This window comes from Camponotus vicinus, unplaced genomic scaffold, assembly GCF_025532165.1.
Source record: "Camponotus vicinus isolate PSW18456_S1 unplaced genomic scaffold, iyCamVici1.0 SCAF_1, whole genome shotgun sequence".
Classification (NCBI taxonomy): domain Eukaryota; kingdom Metazoa; phylum Arthropoda; class Insecta; order Hymenoptera; family Formicidae; genus Camponotus; species Camponotus vicinus.
In genome coordinates, this window is record NW_028141945.1 from 4,858,948 (window position 1) to 4,885,137 (window position 26,190).

At 37.3% G+C, this 26,190-nt stretch overlaps 1 protein-coding gene across 1 annotated transcript in view; it reads right to left on the reverse strand.

Annotated features, from left to right (window-relative positions):
- Positions 1–26,190, reverse strand: part of Orb2 (cytoplasmic polyadenylation element-binding protein orb2) — a 148,060-nt gene that overhangs the window by 58,208 nt on the left and 63,662 nt on the right. Inside the window, exon 3 of the mRNA XM_083094732.1 lies at positions 8,501–8,557. Within this exon, the coding sequence (XP_082950858.1) occupies positions 8,501–8,557 (57 nt within the window). The remainder of the gene's footprint in view (positions 1–8,500; positions 8,558–26,190) is intronic.

Sequence of the window (26,190 nt, forward strand, 5' to 3'; positions counted from 1 at the left end):
GCGGGTGGGGTAGGACTTCCCATTTGAGCGTTTCCAGGTAGGTTTTAACGGGTTTGGCAACGTGAGGCCGAGCGTTGTCATGCTGTAGAATCACTTTTTCGTGCCTCTGCTCGTATTGTGGCCGTTTTTCGCGCAGTGCTCGGCTCAATCGCATCAATTGAAGTCGATACCGTTCCCCAGTGATGGTTTCGTTCGGTTTCAACAGCTCATAATAAATAACACCGACCTGGTCCCACCAAATACACAGCATAACCTTCGCAGCGTGAATATTCGGCCGAGCCGACGACGTAGAAGCATGACCGGGCAGTCCCCATGACTTTCTTTTCTTTGGGTTGCTGTAATGAATCCATTTTTCATCACTCGTCACGATGCGATGAAGAAAACCCTTCCTTTTTTGCCGCTGGAGCAGTTGTTCACAGGCGAAAAAACGACGCTCAACGTCCCTTGGCTTCAAATCATAAGGAACCCAAGTTCCTTGCTTTTGAATCATTCCCAACGCATGCAATCGCTTGGAAATGGCTTGGCGGGTAACTCCTAATGCTGATGAAAGCTCTTGTTGCGTTTGGCATGGATCCTCATCGAGCAATGCCTCCAATTCAGCGTCTTCGAAGGTTTTTGGCCTTCCTTCACGCGGACGGTCGTCAACATCGAAATCACCGTCTTTGAAGCGACGGAATCAATCACGGCACGTTGTTTCACTTAGAGCAGCATCTCTGTAAACTTTGTGGAGCTCTCGATGCGCTTCAGCCGCCGTTTTCTTCGAATGAAAGAAGAAAATCAACACTTCCCGCAAATGACGATTATTTAGCACAAAATCAGACATTTTCACACAACCAAAAGTATATGACGCCAAAACAAAATCACTATTGTGTCAAAACGGTTTGTTTACCATATGTCTAAGCTTGATTCATGACGTTTTGGATATGTCGAAATCGACCAACACTTATTGGTGGCGCAATCTATTGACAAACAGCGGGAACTTAGTTACGCACCTAATAATATATGTGATAAAATGTAATGATTAAGTAATATAATCTCTCTGTTGCAATTGTCGCAAAAAAATGAAAATAGCGCTAGCTATTTATAACTCTTTCTTCATTTTTATACGATTCGTATGTTCTAAGATTATGAAATTGTTGCTACAATTATTTTTTGTGGATTATTGCAAAATTTGATTTAACTTATGATTTGAAAGACCTAAAAGAGGAGGCTCCGCTCGTGTTCAATTTATGGCGCAAAAGCACATTCTTGCACAATATTACATCCCCGCTCTAGGTTCAGTCGAGGCAACGCTGGATCCGGTCAGGAAGTTAATTACCCGCGGTTGCTATTGTGTGTGTGTGGAGAGTCTCTAACGACCATTCTTTTGAAACTCGATTCTTCGAAAGCGCATAGGTGCGAAGCTGAACACGTGAGGTAGACGAAAGTCAAACGCGAGAAAAAAAAGAGATGAAAGAAAGAAAGAGAGAGGGAGAGAAATGTAAAAAATGTGAAAAATCGATACGGTTACGAAGATGCGGAAATAAAAATATTTTTGCTGATAATAAAATTCATTTGCACGTCAATTCGTGAATTATTTAGATCTACGGATATGAAATGACGCGAAAATACGAGGCGATTGTTTCAATTTCGACAGAAATACAGAAAAGAAGAGAGACCGATCGAAAACGGTGTATTAATTACGAAATGCTTCTCCCCCCCTTCTTCCTCTTCGGCTGTGTCTTTCATGCTAAGAGTCCCGTGTACACAATCGTCGTCCCATCACCGGAGGACCTCGGGCATGTCTGTCACGCATGCGGTTCCCCGTGCATGCTCGCGTAATTTCAGGCCACGTTCGTTCCCCGGCAAGAAGTATAGCACCGCCGGGAAACGTCGATAGAAAATTCTTGGCGTGCGCTCTCCAAGGAACACGCGAAAGGGGACGATAACGTCGCTATCGTACGGTAGAACGAAAAGAACGTCATGACGATAGATTCGCGGGATGACTTGAATTTTCGATCCGACATATATATAACTCCACCTGGTACCAAGAATATATTCCAACTCGAATCTTAATTTAAAGATCAAAAATATTTAATTTAATATTGAATATTAAAAAATTTTACGCATCAATTGATGAGCGTGTGTGATCTTCTCCCTAAATCAAAATGATTTCAAACGTCCTGTAGAATTATGATTGTATTATTATGCAATTATATATGTCCCAATCGTGAATTTTGTAAAAAATATCCAAATTTTATTTTCTCGAGAATGTCACATTTCGATTGCATCAATTTTTTGACGAATATATACACGCGAAATCTCGAAATAACACACACGTAATGTTTATTTATGGGCGCGCATTAATATTCAGGTTCGCTTGGATTGAAATTCATGTCTCAGCAAGCATAAAGGACGATTAACATAAACGAGTAGTCGCAACGTCTCGCTGTAGATTGAAAGTTTCCGTATCTCGTAGAGCTTATAACAGCTTTTATTTACGATTACAAATTGCATCGGAAATCATTCTTGGTATCGTGATACTAATTGAGTTTCCTCGTATGCCAATCACATTTGCGTGCGAATGTAGATTCTCCGTCGCGACGTTCCCCTCGTATAATAAATGCAATGATTTCTCGTGTCTACATCGCATTTTTCATCCTCGCACTCGTCTCCCTGCGCAAATTTATGGAAAAAAAGTATTTAATAAAAATTATTTTGACATTTTTTTTCAACGTAAAGCTCTCCGGTTTAAAACCGGACGCGAATCGCGAATTACACAACCATCTGCGGCGACAGAAATTCGCGCTGCACCTGCGAAACGCGATGTCATCAGCGAAATTCTTTCAGCACGCGTGTATTCGCGCCTAGAGAAGGAAGACTCCGCTCGTATTCGCAGTGATTTTAACATTTCACTTTTAACACTTGACACCGACGTGCCATTTTTACTACTCGGTAACACAACACGTGTCTATCCATTAGTTCTCGGGGAGCATGTGTGTATCGTCCAATAGAATGTTATTAATATATAAATATACGATACAGAACTCGATCAAAATAGAAAAAAATCACGTGCGAAAAAAATTTACGATGCAACGAATTAAAAAAAACAAGTCTTTCTTTCATAATCCATATGGAGGGAAATATTTTTATAAGCGTACAAAAAATTATAGATTTGCAACTTTGCGTATTTCGTACATGGTAGGCGCCAATGTCTCTCCAAGCTTATAGTATAGTGAAAAATAACGTGAATCTAGGATAAAAGTTACGGTTTTTAATTGCGTTGTGCGTAGGAACGGTACTTTTGTCATAGAAACTCTGTGACAAATAGGACCGACGTGTATTATATTCAATGTCGGGTCAGAAAACGCGACACACAGAAAAGCGAGGCGATTCGCGGACCGTAAAAAAAAAAGCCGAGGAGCGTAACCGGTGACGACATTGTCAAAAAGCGCCGAGACGGAGAACGTCTGGCGATTTTACGGGCGCGTTTTCTAGGTTGGATCAATATATATGATAATGTAGTCGGTTATACAGGTAGCGAGGCGACTTAACGTGCAACGCGCTCGTAACGTATTATGTATGCGCGAGGAACGTGAGTTCTCACTCTCTCTCCTTCTCTCTCGCACGTATAATAAACATGTTACGCGTCGCAGTTTATGGAATATTTATACACGCGTATCTTAGACACGTGCACGTGTATTTATCTACGTAACATTACCGAGAAATTAAGATAAGAATATGTATAGTTATGACAGTCAACAGTCTTGTTCGAGAGACCTAGCATTACGATAATTATGATAAAGCGAGAGAAAAGTTGATTAATACTCCGACGCCCTTTTTCCTCCAAGAATTGTAGAGTACGTTTCGACGGAGGTGATGATTAATTATCGCATTCACGTAACACGATTCGATGCGACGATAAAATGTTCATCCATTCTCTGCGTTAGCACAATCGGTATAAAACGTAATGAAAATCTCATTCAGCCCGTGTTGCTGAAATCGTACGCGCGATAAGCAAATTATACGCAGCACGTAACAATGCGGGCTTATCAACGGTTTATTTCGGCTCCCAAAGGGCTGTGGTGGAGAGTTAATTAACCCCCATCGCGTTTGTGTCTCATGCCGAGCGAAAAATTTCTGATCGAAATACTGGATATGTGTGTTTTTTTTTGCTCGCTTATGCCAATGTAAATGACGATATGACCGCGACACGAACTCGATTAATTTCGACCCTAAAAGACAAGATTTCCCGGATACGTGTCAACGCGCTCCGATAATGCATCGGTAATGAGCCGTAAAAAAGACACAAATGCCTTTGCGATATACCGAATAATATATAAGTATTAATAGTATTAATAATAAGTATTAAATATAAGTTTCAATAATCTGTATAATAAAATATCGGCAAATATTTATGTATTTCTAAGCAATTCTCTACGCACATTATAATATATTACAATAATAAAAGATCTTTAAGATGCATAAAAATCCATTATCTGTACATCAGAAAATATAATTAAAACACCATTATCTTTTCTCGAGCGATTGTTTTTACAAACTTTAACGATTATTATAACGTAGACAAATTGAAAAATGTTTGCTTCGTAAATCCCCTCATATATTTCCTATTCTTGGCTTTTAATGTCTTGAAACTGATATCGCCAAACTTTTTAAGAGCTCACGAAGACATAAAAAGTTTCCCAAAAGTCGGTCAATAAAAAGCTAAGTGTGTCGCGTTATACGTTATACGACCGCACACGTATGTACACCCGCAGAGTTTTATACGGATTTGACATTCCCTTAGACCGGAGAATGAAATTCGAAACGCCTGCGACTCGTCCATAAGTACGAGAAGCGTGACAGCTACTTTTGGATTCGCGACGTCACAAAAATAAATCCGTTCTTGCACTCGCGCGCGGCTGCTTCTTCCCGGTATAAGCCTTTGTGGTGTTAATGACCAACACACCTCGAGGAGAAATTGCACGAGGACATCTTTACGAGCCGAGAGAGTCTGGGTGCGCGCGGCGCTCAAGATCAACGACACGAGCGAGCGACGCACATTACGAGATTTAATTAAAGTGCCCGATGTATATTTATCAGCCCTTCCCCCTCCCTCTCCCATCCCTCTCCCGGAGGTAACGCAATCTGTTTAAGAAAATTCACGTCTTATAAGTTAGCGGAACAAAATGGGCGGAATCAATTATAATTGATATTTTTATTTGTTGCTCATTTGTTGCTAAAAAGTTGCCAAAGAAAAAAATTTGTTGCTCTGTCATTTTTTTAAAAAAATCATGTTCCGCTAAAGGAAGATTAAGTTAGCGGAACAATATATATAACAACAAAATTATACGTAATAATAATATAAAAATTTGTTGCTAATTTGTTGCTCTTAAAATATTCAATTTGTTGCTTGCAAAATAAATTTAAACAATAGCGGAAAACTTTTCACAGCGAGCAAAGTTACAAGAGTAAACTATCAGAAAAAAATGTGTTGCTCGCTTAAATTTGGTATTGAGATATAGTTTGAATTTGTTGCTTTCGAAATATCCAAGTTCCGAATTTGTTGCTTGCAAAATAAATTTAAATAATGATGAAAAACCTTTCACAGCGTGCAGAGCTACAAGAGTAAACTACTAGAAAAAAATTTGTTGCTCGCTTAAATTTGGTATTGAGATATTATTTGAATTTGTTGCTCTCGAAATATTCAAGCTTCGAATTTGTTGCTCGCGCAATAAGTTTAAATAATGATGAGAAACCTTTCACAGCGCGCAAAGCTACAAGAGTAAACTACTAGAAAAAAATTTGTTGCTCGCTTAAATTTGGTATTGAGATATTATTTGAATTTGTTGCTCTCGAAATATCCAAGTTTCCAATTTGTTACTCGCGCCATAAGTTTAAATAATGATGAGAAACCTTTCACAGCGTGCAAAGCTACAAGAGTAAACTACTAGAAAAAAATGTGTTGCTCGCTTAAATTTGGTATTGAGATATAGTTTGAATTTGTTGCTTTCGAAATATCCAAGTTCCAAATTTGTTGCTTGCAAAATAAATTTAAATAATGATGAAAAACCTTTCACAGCGTGCAGAGCTACAAGAGTGAACTACTAGAAAAAAATTTGTTGCTCGCTTAAATTTGGTATTGAGACATAGTTTGAATTTGTTGCTTTCAAAATATCCAAGTTCCGAATTTGTTGCTTGCAAAATAAATTTAAATAATGATGAAAAACCTTTCACAGCGTGCAGAGCTACAAGAGTAAACTATCAAAAATAAATTTGTTGCTCCCTCAAATTTGGTATTGGAATATAGGTTGAATTTGTTGCTCTCGAAATATCCAAGTTTCGAATTTGTTGCAATAAGTTTAAATAATAAACAAATTAAATTACAAGAATATGTATATGACGATACAATAACAATTAATAAGATTTATATGGCCTTGAATACTTGTGCCAAATATATTAAGTAAAAATTCAGTCAATATGTTTTCGATGTAATTTAGACTTTGCACGCTGTGAAAGGTTTTTCGTTATTGTTTAAATTTATTTTGCAACCAACAAATTCGGAACTTGGATATTTCGAAAGCAACAAATTCAACCTATATTCCAATATCAAATTTAAGTGAGCAATAAATTTTTTTCTGATAGTTTACTCTTGTAGCTTTGCACGCTGTGAAAGGTTTTTTATCATTATTTAAATTTATTTTGCAAGTAACAAATTCGGAACTTGGATATTTCGAAAGCAACAAATTCAACCTATATTCCAATACCAAATTTAAGCGAGCAACAAATTTTTTTCTGATAGTTTACTCTTGTAACTTTGCACACTGTGAAAGGTTTTCAGCTATTGTTTAAATTTATTTTGCAAGCAACAAATTCGAAACTTGGATATTTCGAGAGCAACAAATTCAACCTATATTCCAATATCAAATTTAAGTGAGCAACAAATTTTTTTTTGATAGTTTACTCTTGTAGCTCTGCACGCTGTGAAAGGTTTTTCATCATTATTTAAATTTATTTTGCAAGCAACAAATTCGGAACTTACATATTTCGAAAGCAACAAATTCAACCTATATTCCAATATAAAATTTAAGTGAGCAACAAATTTATTTTTGACAGTTTACTCTTGTAGCTCTGCACGCTGTGAAAGGTTTTTCATCATTATTTAAATTTATTTTGCAAGCAACAAATTCGGAACTTGGATATATTGAAAGCAACAAATTCAAATTATGTCTCAATACCAAATTTAAGCGAGCAACAAATTTTTTTCTAGTAGTTTACTCTTGTAGCTCTGCACGCTGTGAAAGGTTTTTCATCATTATTTAAATTTATTTTGCAAGCAACAAATTCGGAACTTGGATATTTCGAAAGCAACAAATTCAAACTATATCTCAATACCAAATTTAAGCGAGCAACACATTTTTTTCTGATAGTTTACTCTTGTAACTTTGCTCGCTGTGAAAAGTTTTCCGCTATTGTTTAAATTTATTTTGCAAGCAACAAATTGAATATTTTAAGAGCAACAAATTAGCAACAAATTTTTATATTATTATTACGTATAATTTTGTTGTTATATATATTGTTCCGCTAACTTAATCTTCCTTTAGCGGAACATGATTTTTTTAAAAAAATGACAGAGCAACAAATTTTTTTCTTTGGCAACTTTTTAGCAACAAATGAGCAACAAATAAAAATATCAATTATAATTGATTCCGCCCATTTTGTTCCGCTAACTTATAAGACGTAGAAAATTCGTTCTCCGCGCGCATATTTTCTCTAGCGAAACGTCAGCAGGATATCGCGGTAAGAACCGAAACGATCGCGTCGGAGGTATTTTTCGGATAACAATCTTTTCGTGCAACGATCCTATCTTTCGAGGATATTTAAGCATCCGTATAAAACGTAGATATTATTTAAACACCACGTGCACACAAACGCCACAGATTAAAATACAAACAAATGTTATTAAAAACGATAATGCAATATGTTTTTGTATTTTCACGGTTGATCGACAACGAGAAAATGAGTCAGATTAGCGTTTTACGTAATGATTTGCGGACTTATGAATATATCAGACTATCTACAAGTTGGATCAAACTTTGGATATATGTTTTCGCGAGCAGAAAAACGCGACGAATCCTTCGTTGAAGGATCATGAAATTTCAGGAGACGCTCGCGCCGAACTGAAAACAGGAATTTCGCCGCAGCCGAGCATTCTGGGAGGATAAAATACCGGTTGCGGCCGGAGAACTTCCCTCCCCGATATAGTGATTACGATGAAGAAAGAGGAAGTGAACGTCGCGGAGGAGGGCCGCGGTTGCCGTCGTCGCGCCAGGAAGTCGCGTGTACCTCTCGTGCACAGACACATTACGTAACTGCAGATTTTAATTGAATTCGCGCCGCGCGGGTTCTCCTCCCAAATCTTCTCCCCCTCGGCGATAATCTGGCAATATAAACGTAACGCGCACCCGAACGACGGAGATGAAGAAAGGGAAGAAGAGGGATTAACTAGTTTTTCACTCACCACCATGTAACTGCGCGAGTGACTGCAGAGTGTTGGCGGTATTGCAGTTGATGAATCCTGAAACAGAAGTAGAAGGTTTTTTGTGGAAAACAAATATTTTTTATATTTTAAATTTTTTATATTAAAAATTTTTAAATTTATATTAAATTAAATATTTATATTTTAAATTTATATTAAATTTTTTATATTAAAAATTTTTATATTTAAAAAAATTATATTTAAAAATAGTTATAATACATTCTGATATCTGATTATTAAATAAGATGATTATGTGAGCGACGTGAAAAATTAATTTGACTATATTAGATGCTTATGTGACTTATGCTCGTGAGATATTGCAAGGCGTATGATTGAAGATTAAAGATAAAGTTATATATATAATCTAATTTTCTAGGTCTTGCACAACTGCATCCGATCACCTTATTGTTAATTATGTCAATAGGGCAGTCAATGACTTTTTAATTTATTTCTAAAACTCACACGCATGCAAATTACTTGTATTGTGCAATCGAGAGCTCTCATAGTGTGTAAATTTATTTGACGTTTTTCGCAAAATATAAGTATAATATATAATACTGCTTATAAACCGAGTATCTGCAAAATGCGCTGTGCAATAGTGAAAGTAATGTGCGTTGTATAAATGAAAATTTATTGGAAATTAATTTGCCGCGTATGCGTAGAAATTCACAGGTGTACTCGTGCGAAATAACATGGCGCTCGATCTTCTATTAGAAATTGCACGATAGCGTTACAAATAGAGTCGCAATAGAGCATATATGTAGAATACACCGTAATTAAATTGCAAAATGACATATTCGCGACTGACAATTTATCGAGGATCAATTGATTCTTATTATCGCATTTTATTATCTCGAATACTGGAATAAGAATTATTTAATCCGACCTTCCCAAGAAAGTTCAAACGTATATCCCGTATTCTCTCTGAAAATTTGGAAGAAAATAAATGTATATGTAACCCGATGACATTCGCGAGAGATTAATCGAGAAATTTGACGGAACACGCAGTTGTTCACGCCTAAACAATACCGTATGAGGTTTCACATGTAACTCAACGTGTAACTCAACACCGGTATGTATAGGCCTCGTCAAACATTCCCATGACGTAAGATAACCTTTGAACCCACAAGGCCCTCGGTCAGACCGGTCGGGCCCCAACTCGCACGAGCTCACCCGTAATGGAACATTGTGATTTAGGGGAATGTCGCGGAGCCATATCTCCTGTCTCTCCTGATCTTCCACTTTCTTTAGTAACGCTTCCCCCGGCTTTTTCTACACTAGACTATAAAAGAAACTTGAAATCTTAATATATTTCTAAATTTGTTTTTATGTTTCTTTCAAGAGAATTAGAGCGCTTCGATCGGGGCGACTTTCACGTTAATTAACGCATGTTTTGCTTGCGGAGGAGGAATCTCGCAGTAAGATCAGTATTGTAATTGTTGTCGAGCGACTCTGTCAAACATGCTAATAGCCCGTTGATTCGAGAATTTTTCGAGTCTGTAGAAACGCTCTTGTATGCCGAGTCCTTGAAACTTTCTATACGTCAGCCAACGAATACGTAGTCAAGGATCATCGTAATTTCACATACTAAATATCGGCTAATATTTCGTATAGTTAATGATAAATTTATGACAAGTGCTATTTGTCAAATATAAAAATTTTCAAGATTTTGAAGCGTTAAAATATTCAGAAAAGGTAGAAAGCAACTCTCAAGGATTTTTTCCAACTTCTAAAATCGCTCATTGGACTCGATATATTCGTCGTATAAAGTCTCGAGTTAAAAACCGAGAAGGTACAGTTCCGTTTGTGTGGCGTACGCGATAAGATTAGCGTGATCCGTGAAACGTGGGGTTTATCGACGTACGCGAGGAATATCTCGCGTAACAAGAAAGTTACAATTACGGATCGGACGAATGGGTGGTGAATACAAATCGCGATAATCGCGGCGATCGGTAACGCGTGCAATTCTAAGAAGATACCTGCGACACGTTCCGCAATCCGTGCATGTCATCAATGTGCCCTCACCCTAATCGTTCTCGTATGAATAGGAACGAGCCGGCTTTACCGTAAAGAGCGCGACGCGCTTTAAAGATCTAGTCACGCAACGTTGGTATACATACAATGTAACCTTTCCTGCAATTATCTTCTGTTTAAAGGATATTCGCGATGGCTCAATTGGCAGAAAATCCAGGAGAAAAAACATTGGAAAACCGATTAGCCGATTTCCTAATTAGATCGATTCTGAAACATGTTTTCCAAAATTAATACGTCATAAAAAATGTGTCTGTGAAGCTGGCACGACAATCTACGAATTATAAAAAAATACTAAGAGTTCTGATAGCACTTTTCATAGTTCTATAGTTCCTGATAAAAATTAAAAAGAGTTCCGCATTCCTTATATTAAAAAATCGAAATCGAAAAAATGTCGTGCTAACTTCGCGAATCTAGCACGACACTCTTTCCTCTAAAGTACCAAAACGCGTTGAATATTATTATTTTTAGCAAGAGTTCCCGATAGTTCTGTTCAAGTTCAGCCTATATATGCAATTTCAGATCGATATTTCAAAAATTAATAATTTTTAAACAATTTTTAAGATTCTCGCCCAGCACGACATTCTCCCTCTAAAGTACTAAACCGCGTTGAAAATTATTATTTCTAATAACAGTTCTCGAAAGTTCTGCTATAGTTCAGCCTATATAGGCAAATTTCAGACCGATATTTCAATAATTAATAATTTTTAACGAATTTTTAATGTCCTCGACCAGCACGACACTTAGTAAAAATGTGTCGTGCTGATGATTTTTCGTAGTTTTAACGATAGTTCTCGACAGTTCTATAAAAGTTCTATTCTTTGAAAACGTTTTTACGCAGAGTTCCGACCGTTTAATATTTTTTAAACAATTTTTTATTATTATCCAGCACGACACTCTCCCTCTAAAGTACTAAGACGCGTTGAATATTATTATTTTTAGCAAGAGTTCCCGATAGTTCTGCTATATTTCAGCCTATATATGCAATTTCTGATAGATATTTCAATAATTAATAATTTTTTACGAATTTTTAATGTCCTCGACCAGCACGACACTTAGTAAAAATGTGTCGTGCTGATGATTTTCCGTAGTTTTAACGGCAGTTCTGGACAGTTCTATATAAGTTCTATCTTTTAGAAACATTTTTACGCAGAGTTCCGACCGATTACTATTTTTTAAATAATTTTTTACAATAACCTAGCACGACACTCTCCCTCTAAAGTACTGAAACGCGTTGAATATTATTATTTTTAGCAAGAGTTCCCGATAGTTCTGCTATAGTTCAGCCTATATATGCAGTTTTAGGTCGATATTTCAAAAATTAATAATTTTTATGAATTTTTAATGTTCTTGACCAGCACGACACTTAGTAAAAATGTGTCGTGCTGATGATTTTCCGTAGTTTTAACGGCAGTTATCGACAGTTCTATATAAGTTCTATCTTTTAGAAACATTTTTACGCAGAGTTCCGGCCGATTACTATTTTTTAAATAATTTTTTACAATAACCCAGCACGACACTCTCCCTCTAAAGTACTAAGACACGTTGAATATTATTATTTTTATCAAGAGTTCCCGACAGTTTTGTTGAAGTTCAGCCTATATATGCAGTTTTAGGTCAATATTCCAAAAATTAATAATTTTTTATGAACTTTTAATGTTCTTGACCAGCACGACACTTAGTAAAAATGTGTCGTGCTGATGATTTTCCGTAGTTTTAACGGCAGTTCTGGATAGTTCTATATAAGTTCTACCTTTTAGAAACATTTTTACACGGAGTCCGACCGATTACTATTTTTTAAATAATTTTTTACAATAACCCAGCACGACACTCTGCCTCTAAAGTATTAAAATGCGTTGAACATGATTATTTTTAGCAAGAGTTCTCGATAATTCTGCTATAATTCAGCCTATATATGCAATTTTAGGTCGATATTCCAACAATTAATAATATAATTGTAAAAAATTATTTATGAAATAATAAACGGTCGGATCTCTACGTATAAATGTTTCTAAAGGATAGAACTTTTATAGAACTGTCGAGAACTGCCGTTAAAATTACAGAAAATCATCAGCACGACACATTTTTACTAAGTCTCGTGCTGGTCAAGAACATTAAAAATTCATAAAAAATTATTAATTTTTGGAATATCGACCTAAAACTGCATATATAGGCTGAACTATAGCAGAACTATCGGGAACTCTTGCTAAAAATAATAATATTCAACGTGTCTCAGTACTTTAGAGGGAGAGTGTCGTGCTGGGTTATTGTAAAAAATTATTTAAGAAATAGTAATCGGCCGGAACTCTGCGTAAAAATGTTTCTAAAAGATAGAACTTATATAGAACTGTCGATAGCTGCCGTTAAAACTACGGAAAATCATCAGCACGACACATTTTCACTAAGTGTCGTGCTGGTTAAGAACATTAAAAATTCATAAAAAATTATTAAGTTTTGGAATATCGACCTAAAACTGCATATATAGGTTGAACTATAGCAGAACTATCGAGAACTGTTATTAGAAATAATAATTTTCAACGCGGTTTAGTACTTTAGAGGGAGAATGTCATGCTGGGCGAGAATCTTAAAAATTGTTTAAAAATTATTAATTTTTGAAATATCGATCTGAAATTGCATATATAGGCTGAACTTGAACAGAACTATCGGGAACTCTTGCTAAAAATAATAATATTCAACGCGTTTTGGTACTTTAGAGGAAAGAGTGTCGTGCTAGATTCGCGAAGTTAGCACGACATTTTTTCGATTTCGATTTTTTAATATAAGGAATGCGGAACTCTTTTTAATTTTTATCAGGAACTATAGAACTATGAAAAGTGCTATCAGAACTCTTAGTATTTTTTTATAATTCGTAGATTGTCGTGCCAGCTTCACAGACACATAAAAAATTGAACCGTGAAATTAAATATAGAAGTCTCAGTAATTTTTCTTATAGATCTCTCGATGAAAAGTGATGGATTTGAATAAATATCTTGATTCGTGACCGGAGTTTTTTTTTTACGTAAAAGTTACCCTTATATCTAGAGCGATACTGATTTATTTAATCTCGCAAGTGTTTTGCATATGTAAATATTAAACATTTTCAGATATCGAGAAGAGATGACAAATATACAAACAATATAACGGAAAATGGAAAGAATACAGATTATCCGTCAAATTTGCAATTTTCATGTGTCTAAGAGATTCGTGACGCAATTTTCTTACAACACTTGGATTAGAATATCTTTCAGTTCCAACTGTGAAAAATTACTCGTCTGATAGGTTCATTAGAATAAATCAATTTTATGATAATAAAATTCGTCACAAATTATCCATATCCATTCCCTCGGCAATCGATCGATATTTATGGCTTGAGGCTAAACGAGAATAAATTGTAGCATCGCAATCGATCATAATTTGAATTCTAAGATTGCGTGTCGCACTATGGCAAGTATGCTGCATCGAGCGCGTGCTCGACAGTGTTCTTCTGCAGGCCATGGCATCGTGACTAATTTTCTACACCGTTACAATAATAGCAAGCGCAAGCGCAAAAACATTTTCCGTGCGGCCGGTCGATGAACTTACGCATGGCAAATAAAGCAGTGATACTATTCCACGTTGCGTGCGCTACGGAAACTTTCAGGAAAATCGTTCTTAACGAGATTATCGGAACGTCAATCATCTTTTATTTACAAGATTGCAGGGATATGCGTGATTTAAGTACGATTAAAAAAATATATAGACGAATATAACGAGACTTTACACATTCAATCTTCGATTATTCTTCTTCTTTTAACGCTTATCTTAACTGTACTTTATTTTTAACGTTTATTCAAACTGCATTCTAACTGTATAATTAATTTAAAACGTAGCTTAAATATAATTTTAATTTTTGATATGAAAAAGAATGCAAAATTGCGAAATATATCTGTAAGACGTAATCGAATTTTTCTCGAGAGAAAGTCGAGTTCTATTTGTCAACCGACGAAATGGAAAGGTATCGAGATATCCGAGTATCGACAATAAATATTGATTGTCTCAGAGTCGTTTAATAAAGAGACCTGTCAACGATCGCACGTTTGACAGAAGAGGGGAAAAACGCGGGGCGCGCGGAAAGCTTCGTTTTCACATTTTGCGAAATCGCGTCGCGACTATATGCTCTTTAAAGGTTTATTTACCGCGAAGAAGAAGAAAAAGAAGAGATCCGCTTGCCATACTCATGCCAGCGAAAATAACATCCTCAATTTGCCTCATAGATCTTACTTTCACGATGCATCTATTCCTGTGTATCGATCGCTATTATCGACGACCGGATCAGCACGTGCGCGCGTAAACTCGTTTATGTGCGGTTCCCAGCTGGAAAAAATCACTGGAAAATTGAAACCGAGCTTTAACCGCCACGGAAATGCGACGTAAAGTTGTCATTAAAGTATCAAGAGCTCCATTTATACTTTCCACTTACTTTATCAATCTACTTTAATAACTATTATTATGCTATTTTTTTCGGATGTGAAAAGCAACAAATGTTTGTTTTATTAAAATCCCTTTTTATTATTCCTGTAAGCTATAATAATATCTGAATACCATCGTTTTCCCTCGATGGCTATCGCAATTATACGCAAAACAGAGAGAAATTCACACGATCCTTACCGAAACAGACCGCAATAACGAACGAGATAATAAAACGCGAGAACATCATGTTTAAGAGTGTCATTATTAATGACACTTTATGGTAAGTTTTTTGCAAGAGAGCTGTAAATTTCAAACGGGAAGAAATTAATTGTTAATCCGCAATCAGCGAGAGCTCCGGATGCGCGAGTTCCAAGATACGTTTGATTGCGAAGTCTCCCAAGAGTCTCGAGAGGTTGACGAGCGGTAGCTCTCGTCGATAACGAGTCCCGCGTTGTGTGGCCATGCGGAAAGGAAGCCGGCGATGTTCTCGCGTGGACGGTAGGGCTTGTGCTACCTCCGGTTTCATCGTCGCCGGTTGCGATAGCAGCTACCTTATCACGCCGCGGTTTCACCGATAGCCGTACTGTGTTCGCACGTTCCATGCATGCGTGAAAAAATATAGAGTACTCACGATATATTCAATTTTTCACAATATCACAGTATCAACAATATCTAATCTCTCAGATAATTAGACGATCGTTTTTTAATTCACAATCAGCGTTGAATAAAAGTGATCTTGTAGAGTAGAAAAAATAAGATTATATATTTTCTACGTGAATCTCATATGATATGTGATGAATATTATATGATATAATTTGATATAAATGATTATTAATTTAATTATAATCTAATATTAATTTATTATTATAATATTAATTTATTAATATTTTTCGTTATATCGATGCTATAAACTGTTACAGATATTTATACTATCGGAATAAACAATGAATTACCGGCTTCTAACGTACAATATAATAAACAAAGATATTAATATCTCGTTAAATTTCAGCATATCTAACATGATTGAGGCTCGTATAAAAAATGACAGGTATTTACGAGAGATAGGCGTTTGTGACATATATCGGGAGTGTATCTTTCAACACGAGTAAAAACACGACTTCGTCGCAATGTTGTTGCACAATGTTCAATCGTCGGTCCTTGTCTGGAACACGCCCGATCTGTCTCTGTCGCATCGAAAACAGCTATCGCGAGAGTGTGAAAAGAGAATATGAAAAAGGTACAAGAAAAAATAGGAGCGCAGCAGCTTTCTCCCGAACGTCGACGCTCTGAAATGGGACATGTGAAATCTAATGATCGCGCTTCGATCCGACGCGATTATTACGTGCCCACGTGCCGTGCATCCAAGTACGATCGATTATTCCTACAAGGAATGAGAGGGACAATTTGAAATGCAAACGCTTCGAGCTCAGAGATGTACGGTACAAATTAATCGTTCTATTGTCTTCTATCGATATTCAGACGCAGAAAAAGCAGTCGAAACCCGCGTCGTATATCATCTTTATTTAAAAAATCATCTTTATTTATCAGCACAAACATTTTCGTAACATATTATTAACGTGTTAAATGTTAGCATATCACGAGTGTATAAAGAGGTGCAAAGTGCGCTCTTGCTTAAATATCTCAGCGAAATGAATAGTACAAAGGACATTCTGCGATTACCTCTTGAACACTGTAATGAAAGTATATATGTGTATACAAGTAGTTACATTAATATCTCAAAAGGATATACTATTCTCCAGATATATATCCCGTGCTTATGTGGGATATCTCACAGATATTATCATTTCTCAGCAAGATATCTTGACGAAATCTCGCCGATTTTTCTCTGGCTGTGTGGAGAATCTCGCAATTCTGGCAAAAAAGTGATAAAGAGTGAGGCTTTCTTTTTGCAAAAGCTTTTCTTATCATTTTCTAACTTTTCCAGAAATAAGGCGATATAATGTATTCTATCGGAGGATAAATAAATACATTTTAACAAAAAAAATTCTATTAAAAAAATTTCCTGCGATTGGAATGAATAATTATCTAACTGACTTCCTCAATTCTATAACGCGAAATCAGTGCGTACATATTCATGTACTTATCATATTATCAATATATTTCGCGCAGCTTTCACGCTGCATAACAAGTCCTTGACAAGAAACTGCTAAGTGAATTCACTTGCGGAAAGTGATACAATATTTAATTTCATTTCCTTTTTCCTTGTACAAATTTCTTATCTGCTGATAAATACTTATCCCGCGATAATATAATGAAAGTAATATGTCCCTCGCGTTCTCACGATTGCGGATCTCGTCGAGGATTAAGCTCAACAGTCCAGTTCCTCGATTACTCGCGGAAGGTATTCCACACACATACATATACACACACACACACACATGTCGTCTCGACTTTCGAGCGATCTCTCGACAAAATTGCGTCATACCTTAAACAACTTTCAATTGCGTAAATTAATACGCGTTACCATCCGCCTAATTATCTGAAGTACCGAAAGTACAGGCGTGGAAAAGCTGCAGTTATTCTCGTTGCAGAGATACGCGATTACGCTTATGAAATATGCAAAAACGTTCGCGAAACGAGCGAATTCCCGTGCGAAGAGTTACAATTGTGATGACATGTCTCTCTCTCTCTCTCTCTCTCTCTCTCTCTCTCTCTCTCTCTCTCTTTCTCTGTCTGCGTGCGCAAGATGAATCCAGAGACTACATAGCCTTATCAATTTCCTGCATTTTCGTCAACGTGAAAGCGTTAGCGATTCGAGAAATCGATTCGATTGCCAATCCGGCCAATAGCCAAGTTTTTTCTGTTTTTCTCGATTTATCGCGTTTTTTCTCTCCTTTCCTTCATCCTATCGCCGAACCTATAAAATTCTCGTTCACATCGAAAGCCTATCGCGTGTCTTTCTATTCCAGACATATATGTCGATAGAAACGAATCTCCGAATATTCGTAGATAACAAACGATAAAGGACAAACGAGATCCCGAGTGTAATGAGCTTTTCGATGCGTTATCTCCAGGGCGATGCCCTTTTCTTCCGTCCTTTCCTCGCGGAGGATCTCGGCGACGAAAAATAAACGGGGCACGAGTCAATGACTCACTTTTCCCTCGTTCGACGGAAAAATAGCCCGAGCCACGAAACCATGACGACTTGACTTTTTGCCAAACGATCTTGCCCCCCGCGACGCGCCCGTCCGTTTGAATAAAATTTCCGAGCGCTTTCTCCTTCGATGTACTAAAAATCTTTCCGGATTTATTCTCCTCGCGCTCGATTGGTGGTCGAGAACAGCGAGCGGCTCCGAAATTACTATGCAAGAGACTTTGAATTGTTTGCGTTGCTCGATCTCTTATAAACAAAGGCGAAGAAACGCACGGAGTGTGAATCACTCGAGGAAAGTGATATAAATTTCGATCGTTCGATGTAAATTAAGATACGTCGCGGTCTCTCGTAGATATTAAATTGTATTTATCGACGATAAACAAATATTTATGAGATTTGATACTTTTATTACTCATCGTGTCGCGGCAAACACAATATAATTCGAATTTTATTGCAGCAACCGAATAGCAGGTACTCTAAATTTTGGATCTTATTAATAGCCTCGATCTAATCTAAAAAACGATCTTGCTGACACAGTTAACAATTTTATCAGAAATTTAAGTGAATTTTACGCTTGCAAAACTCGCTAGCAATAAAACAGAAAAAAATAATGAGAAAATAGCGCGATCGTACTTCCAATGTCTTGATTTTCATGCTGAGATTCTTAATTTAATGAGAAGCAACCTTCTCTTTGGTGATATCGTTGGCGAATCTTCGGCAACGAGCAAGACTGCCCCGCCGCGAATGAGTACGAAACTTATTAAGGGGTTATAAGTACCTAGTCAGCAAGTCGAAAAAAACGTATTTTTGGGGAATTTAAAAAAAACTGTTAGGTATTTTTATTTCATCGATTCTTTATCATAATATATATCTATCAAAGAAGTTTTCATAATTTTTTCAATTAAAAATATCGAGAAATGTAGGCACAGTAGCTATTTTCCAGAGACATCTTTTTTCGGAGGCGCTTGGCGGTGAGCAAGATTGCTCGGAGCTGGATCATCTGAAGTAAAAAATTCAAAAGAATTTATTTTTCGTATGAATTGATCTAGTCGGTGAACGAAGGGATTTTAATTTTGATGAAACCTTTTTTTTTTTATTAACAAAAGAACGAAAAGTTTTAACACGAAAAATTCGTATTTTTGCGTCAAACGTCTGTCACATTGTCAAAAATCAATTTTTTGTAAAATCCTTCGTTCACCGACTAGATCAATTCATACGAAAGCTAAATCCTTTTGAATTTTTTATTTCAGATGATTCAGCTCCGAGCAATCTTGCTCACCGCCAAGCGCCTCCGAAAAAAGATGTCTCTGGAAAATAGCTACTGTGCCTACATTTCTCGATATTTTTAATTGAAAAAATTATGAAAACTTCTTTGATAGATATATATTATGATAAAGAATCGATGAAATAAAAATACCTAACAGTTTTTTTTTTAAATTCTCCAAAAATGCGTTTTTTTCGACTTGCTGACTAGGTATAACCCCTTAAGGTCCTCGCGTCAGGATTCATCCATGGATTGCGATCGTGAGATGCTTTCAAACGCGGAAGCTCGATTGACGACCAACGATGCTAGAAGATCACGTTCAGTTCAGGGCCGCAGCTGGAGGTCTTTCGTGCTTTTAAACGAGTTATTAAATTTATATCGTGGTTCACGTGATTCGCTAAAAATTATTGCTGATAAAATATAATAAAATATAATAAAACACTGAATGTACGTTTAAAATGATTTTTTTAATTTCTTGAAATATTTTTGTGATTATCTTTCTTAATATTTTACGTATTTTTCGCGTCTTCAAATTTACATCGCTAATTTATCGCATTTTTTATGCTGCTTCTGATATTGTATTTCGTCTTCAATTCAACTACCGGAAACGATCGGGAATAAAACGCTGCCGGATTCTCCGCGGATTTACGAGCCTCTCACGTATGTCGAGACCAGATGTAAAACTAGCGGTACGTAATAAACGCCGCGCTTATCTCGAACGCGAATCACGGTTCCCGATCGCGGATTCGAGCCATGACCTGCCATGGACGATGCAGAGTTAGCGAATTTTTGTACATTCGCCACTCGCAGCTGTACACACCATTTAATCGTTTGCGCCGGCAAACAAGGCACCGTTGCTCAATAAATGGATGCGAGGATCCTCGTTGCGATGTGAAACGCCGCGTTTCACGGGATACTCGAACATGTTCGATTTGACACATCGATGACTGACGATAAATTCCCTCATTAGCGCGCTAACAGCGATTACCGGCTGTTAGCCACAGAGTGTAATTTATTCCTTGTTTGCATATAAGCGGAGTCGCTTAACAAGCGTACTAAATCGTAAATATTTGTCGTATATATTCTTCGTTGAAAGCAGCACAATAACAAATTTAGTACGTTATCACACGTATAAAAATTGTATGTAACTTTCTATTATATATATTTCATCTTTGAAAGATATAGTGAAACCTATTCGTTTGTCAATTTCTCCCATCGAATCGATTTTCTCGATCGAAAATAAAGTTCTCTGAAACAATACGGAGCGTTTATGCATCACTTTCGAAAACTCATGCATGTCTCAGTCACGGGATTTCGTCTTTGGCGATAACGCCGAGAGTCATCACGCCAATCACGGGTGTCACGCTCTTCTGTCTATCCGTTTACCAATGTATCTTTTATTCATATGACGATTATTTTGTCACTGCACAGATCTGAGATGAGAAAGTTCTTGCTACCTTAGTGTCTTTTCTCTCTCCCATCCTTAGTTATTGCCATTTTTTAACAATTCTATTACCGATTCTTTAAAAAAATCTTTTATTATTATTTCAATTTTTATTATTTACTTTTATTATTAATATTTCAATTTTTATTATTTACTTTTATTATTAATATTTTAAATAATTAATTACTTTTATTATTATTTCAATTTTTTTAATTCTCATTCCTTTATTTTTTATACGCATGTTAAATTTATCGTTATTTTCATATAATTATATTCATCATTGTTTTAAGTTTTCATCGATATCTGTAGAATTTCGGAAAATGAAGTAATAATTTACGTCTCTCTTCGATAATAAATTAATTTCTCTTTAGTTCTACCTTTTACCTATTAATTCTACCTTTCTTTCTTCGTCGGCAACTCTCATATCGTGAGAACTATTTTTCGCTCGACGTTCTTCTTGAGGTGTCGCGACCTTAAATCCGACCTCTATGATGATTCATATCTTGGTCTTGCTTGCTATCATCGTATTCGGGGATAAGCTCCGTCTTTCCGGTATTCTATGTGAGAAGTATCTCTCGTATACTCGAGATTATGCTTCCGATAAACGGTAGATTGGTCGTTCCTATAAAAACACACTATCATAAGCTCGCGATCGGCGGCAAAAATGCGGGCGAGTTATCTGACATTACTTCTTATTATAAATCGGGAGTCGATTGCACGTTTTAATAAGAGAAAAAAAATTTCGTTTTAGTTGCAAATATGGATTTTCATTAAAGTGGCCCCTAATTTAAGCGCGAGCAATCATCGACATGTATAACCGATGTATTCGTCCAAAAATGATAGGTATTACGATGCAAAACGCGCAGCATTCCGTTGTCATTATCTGGAGAATCCGCCTTTTTTTTCGATCCGATACTTTGTGGCAACCGTTAGTCGCGCCCGCAGGAATGTCGCTAACGCAACGTTTGACATTTCTCGAATGAGCGTGGAAAGCGACATTCATTTAATCGTCGCGCTAAGAATCATTGTAGAAAAAAAAGAGCCGGATCACAAAGTACTCGTGTCTACTCGTGTGCGGCGCATTGCCTAGCATTTCCCGCAATCGAAGCTGATTAAAAATTGTAATCCTCGAGGCAAGAAGCGACACCGACGATGTAACCGACAGATAAGAGGAGCCGAACACCGGGCGTCGTTACGTTACGTGCAAATCAGCCGACAATTCTCTGCACGAACGAATATAAATCTTCGCACAAGTCGCGCTTTTATTATTTTCATTCGCGATATGGGTTGTGATTTCGAAATAATTAACGTGTGTTTATTCTCGACTTAAACAAACACTTTCTGAAAGTACGATGAGAACGGAAGATAAAATAACGGAGGAAACGGTAAATTACAAGCCGATTACGTTTCTCGAGAAACGAAGCTATAGGAGAAGGAAATGACGTCGGAAACGTATCTCTTATCAGCGAATGTTTGTACGTTGGTATGACAAAGATTAGTCATTATTGTCGCAACGATGTGAAATTGTCAACAACGAGATCGTCAGAGCTATTCAAGCGTTAAATTCCCCTTTCAAAGCGCTCGCTTCGAACGATCTACAATCCACGACAAAACTCGAAATGAATCTATTTACGATTTTATATACTGCATATATTAGTGCATATGTGTATCCTGAGTGTTTATACGTATTTTATGTATATATATGTCTCTATTAAATGTGGTTTCTATCTAAAAGTAAAATGACATATAAAATTATACATAGAATTCTGTCTCGAATTTTACCGCAAATTATAAAGATTGTAAATGCATTTTAATTAAAACAAGTGATGCGACAGATATTCTATTAAAAGAAATAACTGACAATATGATTACGTGCAATTTAGTGCGCAAGATATGTGTGCATTATCCATTTTATAAATGGATTACAACGATAAATTCGCTACAAGTAGGGCAATATTTCGAATGATTAATGCACGTCACGATACCTATTATTACGTGAATCGATACTGGAATTCAACCTCGATGCGTCGCATTCGAAATTAATGAAATGTCAAACGACCAGATCGGTTATTCTCGTCGCCGACTCGGATCGAACAAGTATAACCACCAACGTAATCGAGAACACTTTAAACTGACGAGATGTGGTAGGTAGGCACAAGCCACCGAGGAATCTCTCGTCGAGATCTGCGGAGATCGAGCAAACGGAAGTGAGTCGAAGGCACGTGGCCGCACAGACGGATGAGACGTAGAATGTTAAAAAAAAAAGACAATGACACGCGAGAGTCGGAGGATCGGAGCGATAAGAAGACGGAAGGATTCGCGCGCGAGATCCTACGACGGGTTCTCTGGGAGCTCGAATCGCAAGCGAGCACCGTAAACTGTCACGATGACAAACGAAGGCCGACATGTGCTTGAAAGGCTCGCCAGCAGCGCGTTCTAAGCGCGATAATAGCGCACTCGCGAGTAACGACAGATGCTAGCCGAGGAGAGTCGCGGACCTCCTGCGAGCGATCTCGCGGCAGTTCCTGTATTGTGTTCCTTTGCTCCTCGTCGATCCATCGCGCATGCACGCATGCACGCAATCGCGTTTCCTTCGCTTTTCTCTCTTCATCTTCCACGTCTTCGAGACCCCTATGATGCTTACGGTGCGCCGCGGTAAGAAAAAGATCATTGGCACGGAGAAAACAAAGAGTACAATGGCCAAAGAATACAATGGTCCATTGTTGCAGTTTGGCCGTTTGTCGAATAAAGTTAATGATTGGTGAGTAAAGGGAGAGAGTAACAGAAATAATCTTTCGACACGATTTTTTTCTCTCGACAGTCAAGCGTCGCGAGTCAGTGCAATGTTCCATAAATCTCCTTGATTGTTTTGGCATCGCATCCTTTTATAAGAAGTATACAGGGTGTATCTGAAATGATGCACTAAACTTTAGGAGCGTATTCTAGAGGTCAAAATAAGACTTTTTTCTCCTATGAACATGGGTCCGCAAATGAATCCCCCTCCGAGCTAGAGGCTCCTAAAGTTTGGGGAAAAAATTAAAAATTGGCTGTATTTCAGAAAAAAAAAAAAAAAAAAGGTTTTGACGTTACCTATCACCCTCTCTTGAGAGATAAATTTTGCGTTGCGGGTGTTTGGTCAATTTCACACATTTTCGAATTTTAGCTCGGAGGGGGGTTTATTTGCGGACTCATGTTCATAAGAAAAAAAAGTCTTATTTTGACCTCTAGAATACGCTCCTAAAGTTTAGTGCATCATTTCAGATACACCCTGTATATTACAATGCAGTTTATTATTTTTAGAAATAATTTGATAATTAAAGAATAAAAATTAGAATTAAAGAGTAAACCTTCCGACAAATTTTTACCGATCTTATCGAATTCATAAAAAAATATGTATTCATTGGTGAAAATTTTTTCATCTTATCTCATGAATATTTCGGTCGAACTTATTTGTCGCCGAGACTGTCATTTCGCGTTTGAGTTTCTCGGCTCTCCGGAATGGATTTAATCCCAAACTGGCAATGACGGGGTATTATCTGCAGGCATTGAAATAGAAAGGCGTTGGCAGAAATTCCACTGTAATCAATTTTCACTCGGCATGCCTGTCGCAATGAGTTTGCGCGAACAATTGTATTTTCTCTAAGCCCGTTTTTTCTTGGAGCGCGTCCATTCGCGCCGGCTAAGCTGGCAAAGCAACGCGCCAATGATACTTTGGCAGCTGATCGAAGATTAAACGGTGCATCGATGTGGTCTATTTAACGCGGAATCGACGGTCGCGAAAATCTCACGTTCGTCCGAATAACTTCTCTCTTCGCATTCTCATTTTTTATTTATTGCGCGAATTATACGCGAGTAATAATCTAGATCACGGTTCCATTTTTTTTAAGATAATATGTGATTGCAGAATCTGATTATCTTGTTCACTTGCTCAGATTTCCGTTGCATTTATTAGAATAGTTTATACAGGATAGAGAGATTCTATCGTCGATAAACTCCAAAAAAGAATTTACATAAAGAAAGTTACATATATCATTCGAAAATCAAGATGTTAAAGTTACAACTGACTCAATATCGTTATAAAGATAATTTAAATGTGCTCCTCGTTCTCCAAGTGTACCCCACGTTAATTACTGCGAGATTAATTAAATTTATTACCAGCGTATATAATAATAATTATGGCCTGACATCGCGCAGTCGCAGTCGAATGATTTGAATTTTAATTAACCGCAGTGTCTCTCTCCAGCATTCGACATAAATTCCCATATTTGTTCCGCGGACGGTAGCCTAAGTATGTACAAATGTGGTCATGAATGTAGCAATAGTTGCGATAACAACCACACTCCGTCGTACTATCTTGCTCGCGTGTATATTTGGCTGAGTTTCCAACTACATGTAATCATCGTGCTTTGTAACGACTTGAAACGCGATCGAGCGAGACTAAAATAATAAGCAAAACTTTACCCGGCAAGTAAACCGACGAAACGTTTGCCCAGCCAATTATCGGCGGGAAAGTTGACGCTGACGTTGATTGTTGGCGCGGATTAATAAGGCCAACAATGGACGCGACGCGATCGATGACCAACGTCCGGTCCGGTGCAATAATCCGATCGAAGGTTATAACGCATATCTCGTTTTACGCACGTTGCACGTCTCCGCGACTGTCATATGCGGCGCACGTTAATGCACGGTGGCAAAGGTCCCTCTGGAAACCTTGTAATAGTTGCATAGTCGGATTGCCGGCGACTTGACGCTCGCAGTCGACTTACGGCGGAATTCGCAAAAGCAATTAGCGACAACGTTCATATGCGCGTTCATGGAAACCAATTTGAGCTCGTTTGAAATTGGCTTACACGCAAAATTAAAAAAAATGTTTCCATCATTCGTAGTGATGTATTAATGGTTCGCAACAAGAAACATCGTTTTCGAATTTGAAAACACGAAGCAAACTTGATGTAAATTATTTTCGCGACTTCTCGACTGCGTTAAGATGTAATTAAATCGACAATAATGTAGATTTGTAGGTAAATTAGTGTAGAAAGAGATTGGAAACGCAAGGTATTGGAAGAGAAAACGTCAACCGCGGTTAAAGATATCTCGCCCGTAATTGTTAGTGAATTCTAGTTTGATCGATCGACGAATCGAGGAGAGATCTGCTTAAATCGTTAATGTGCGGTTAAGAAATCAATCGTTTGTGGAGCGGATGATTCAGGTGTTGCACTTTCGAACGATAGGCATCAGTCACGTGCCAACACGCGGCCCACGTGTTCTGTAATTCGTTATTAATGCTAGGTATGGCGAGACAGTAGATATTCGTATATGGTGAGTATGCGATATCGATCTATTATATGGCTCGAGGCGTCGGGGATGTC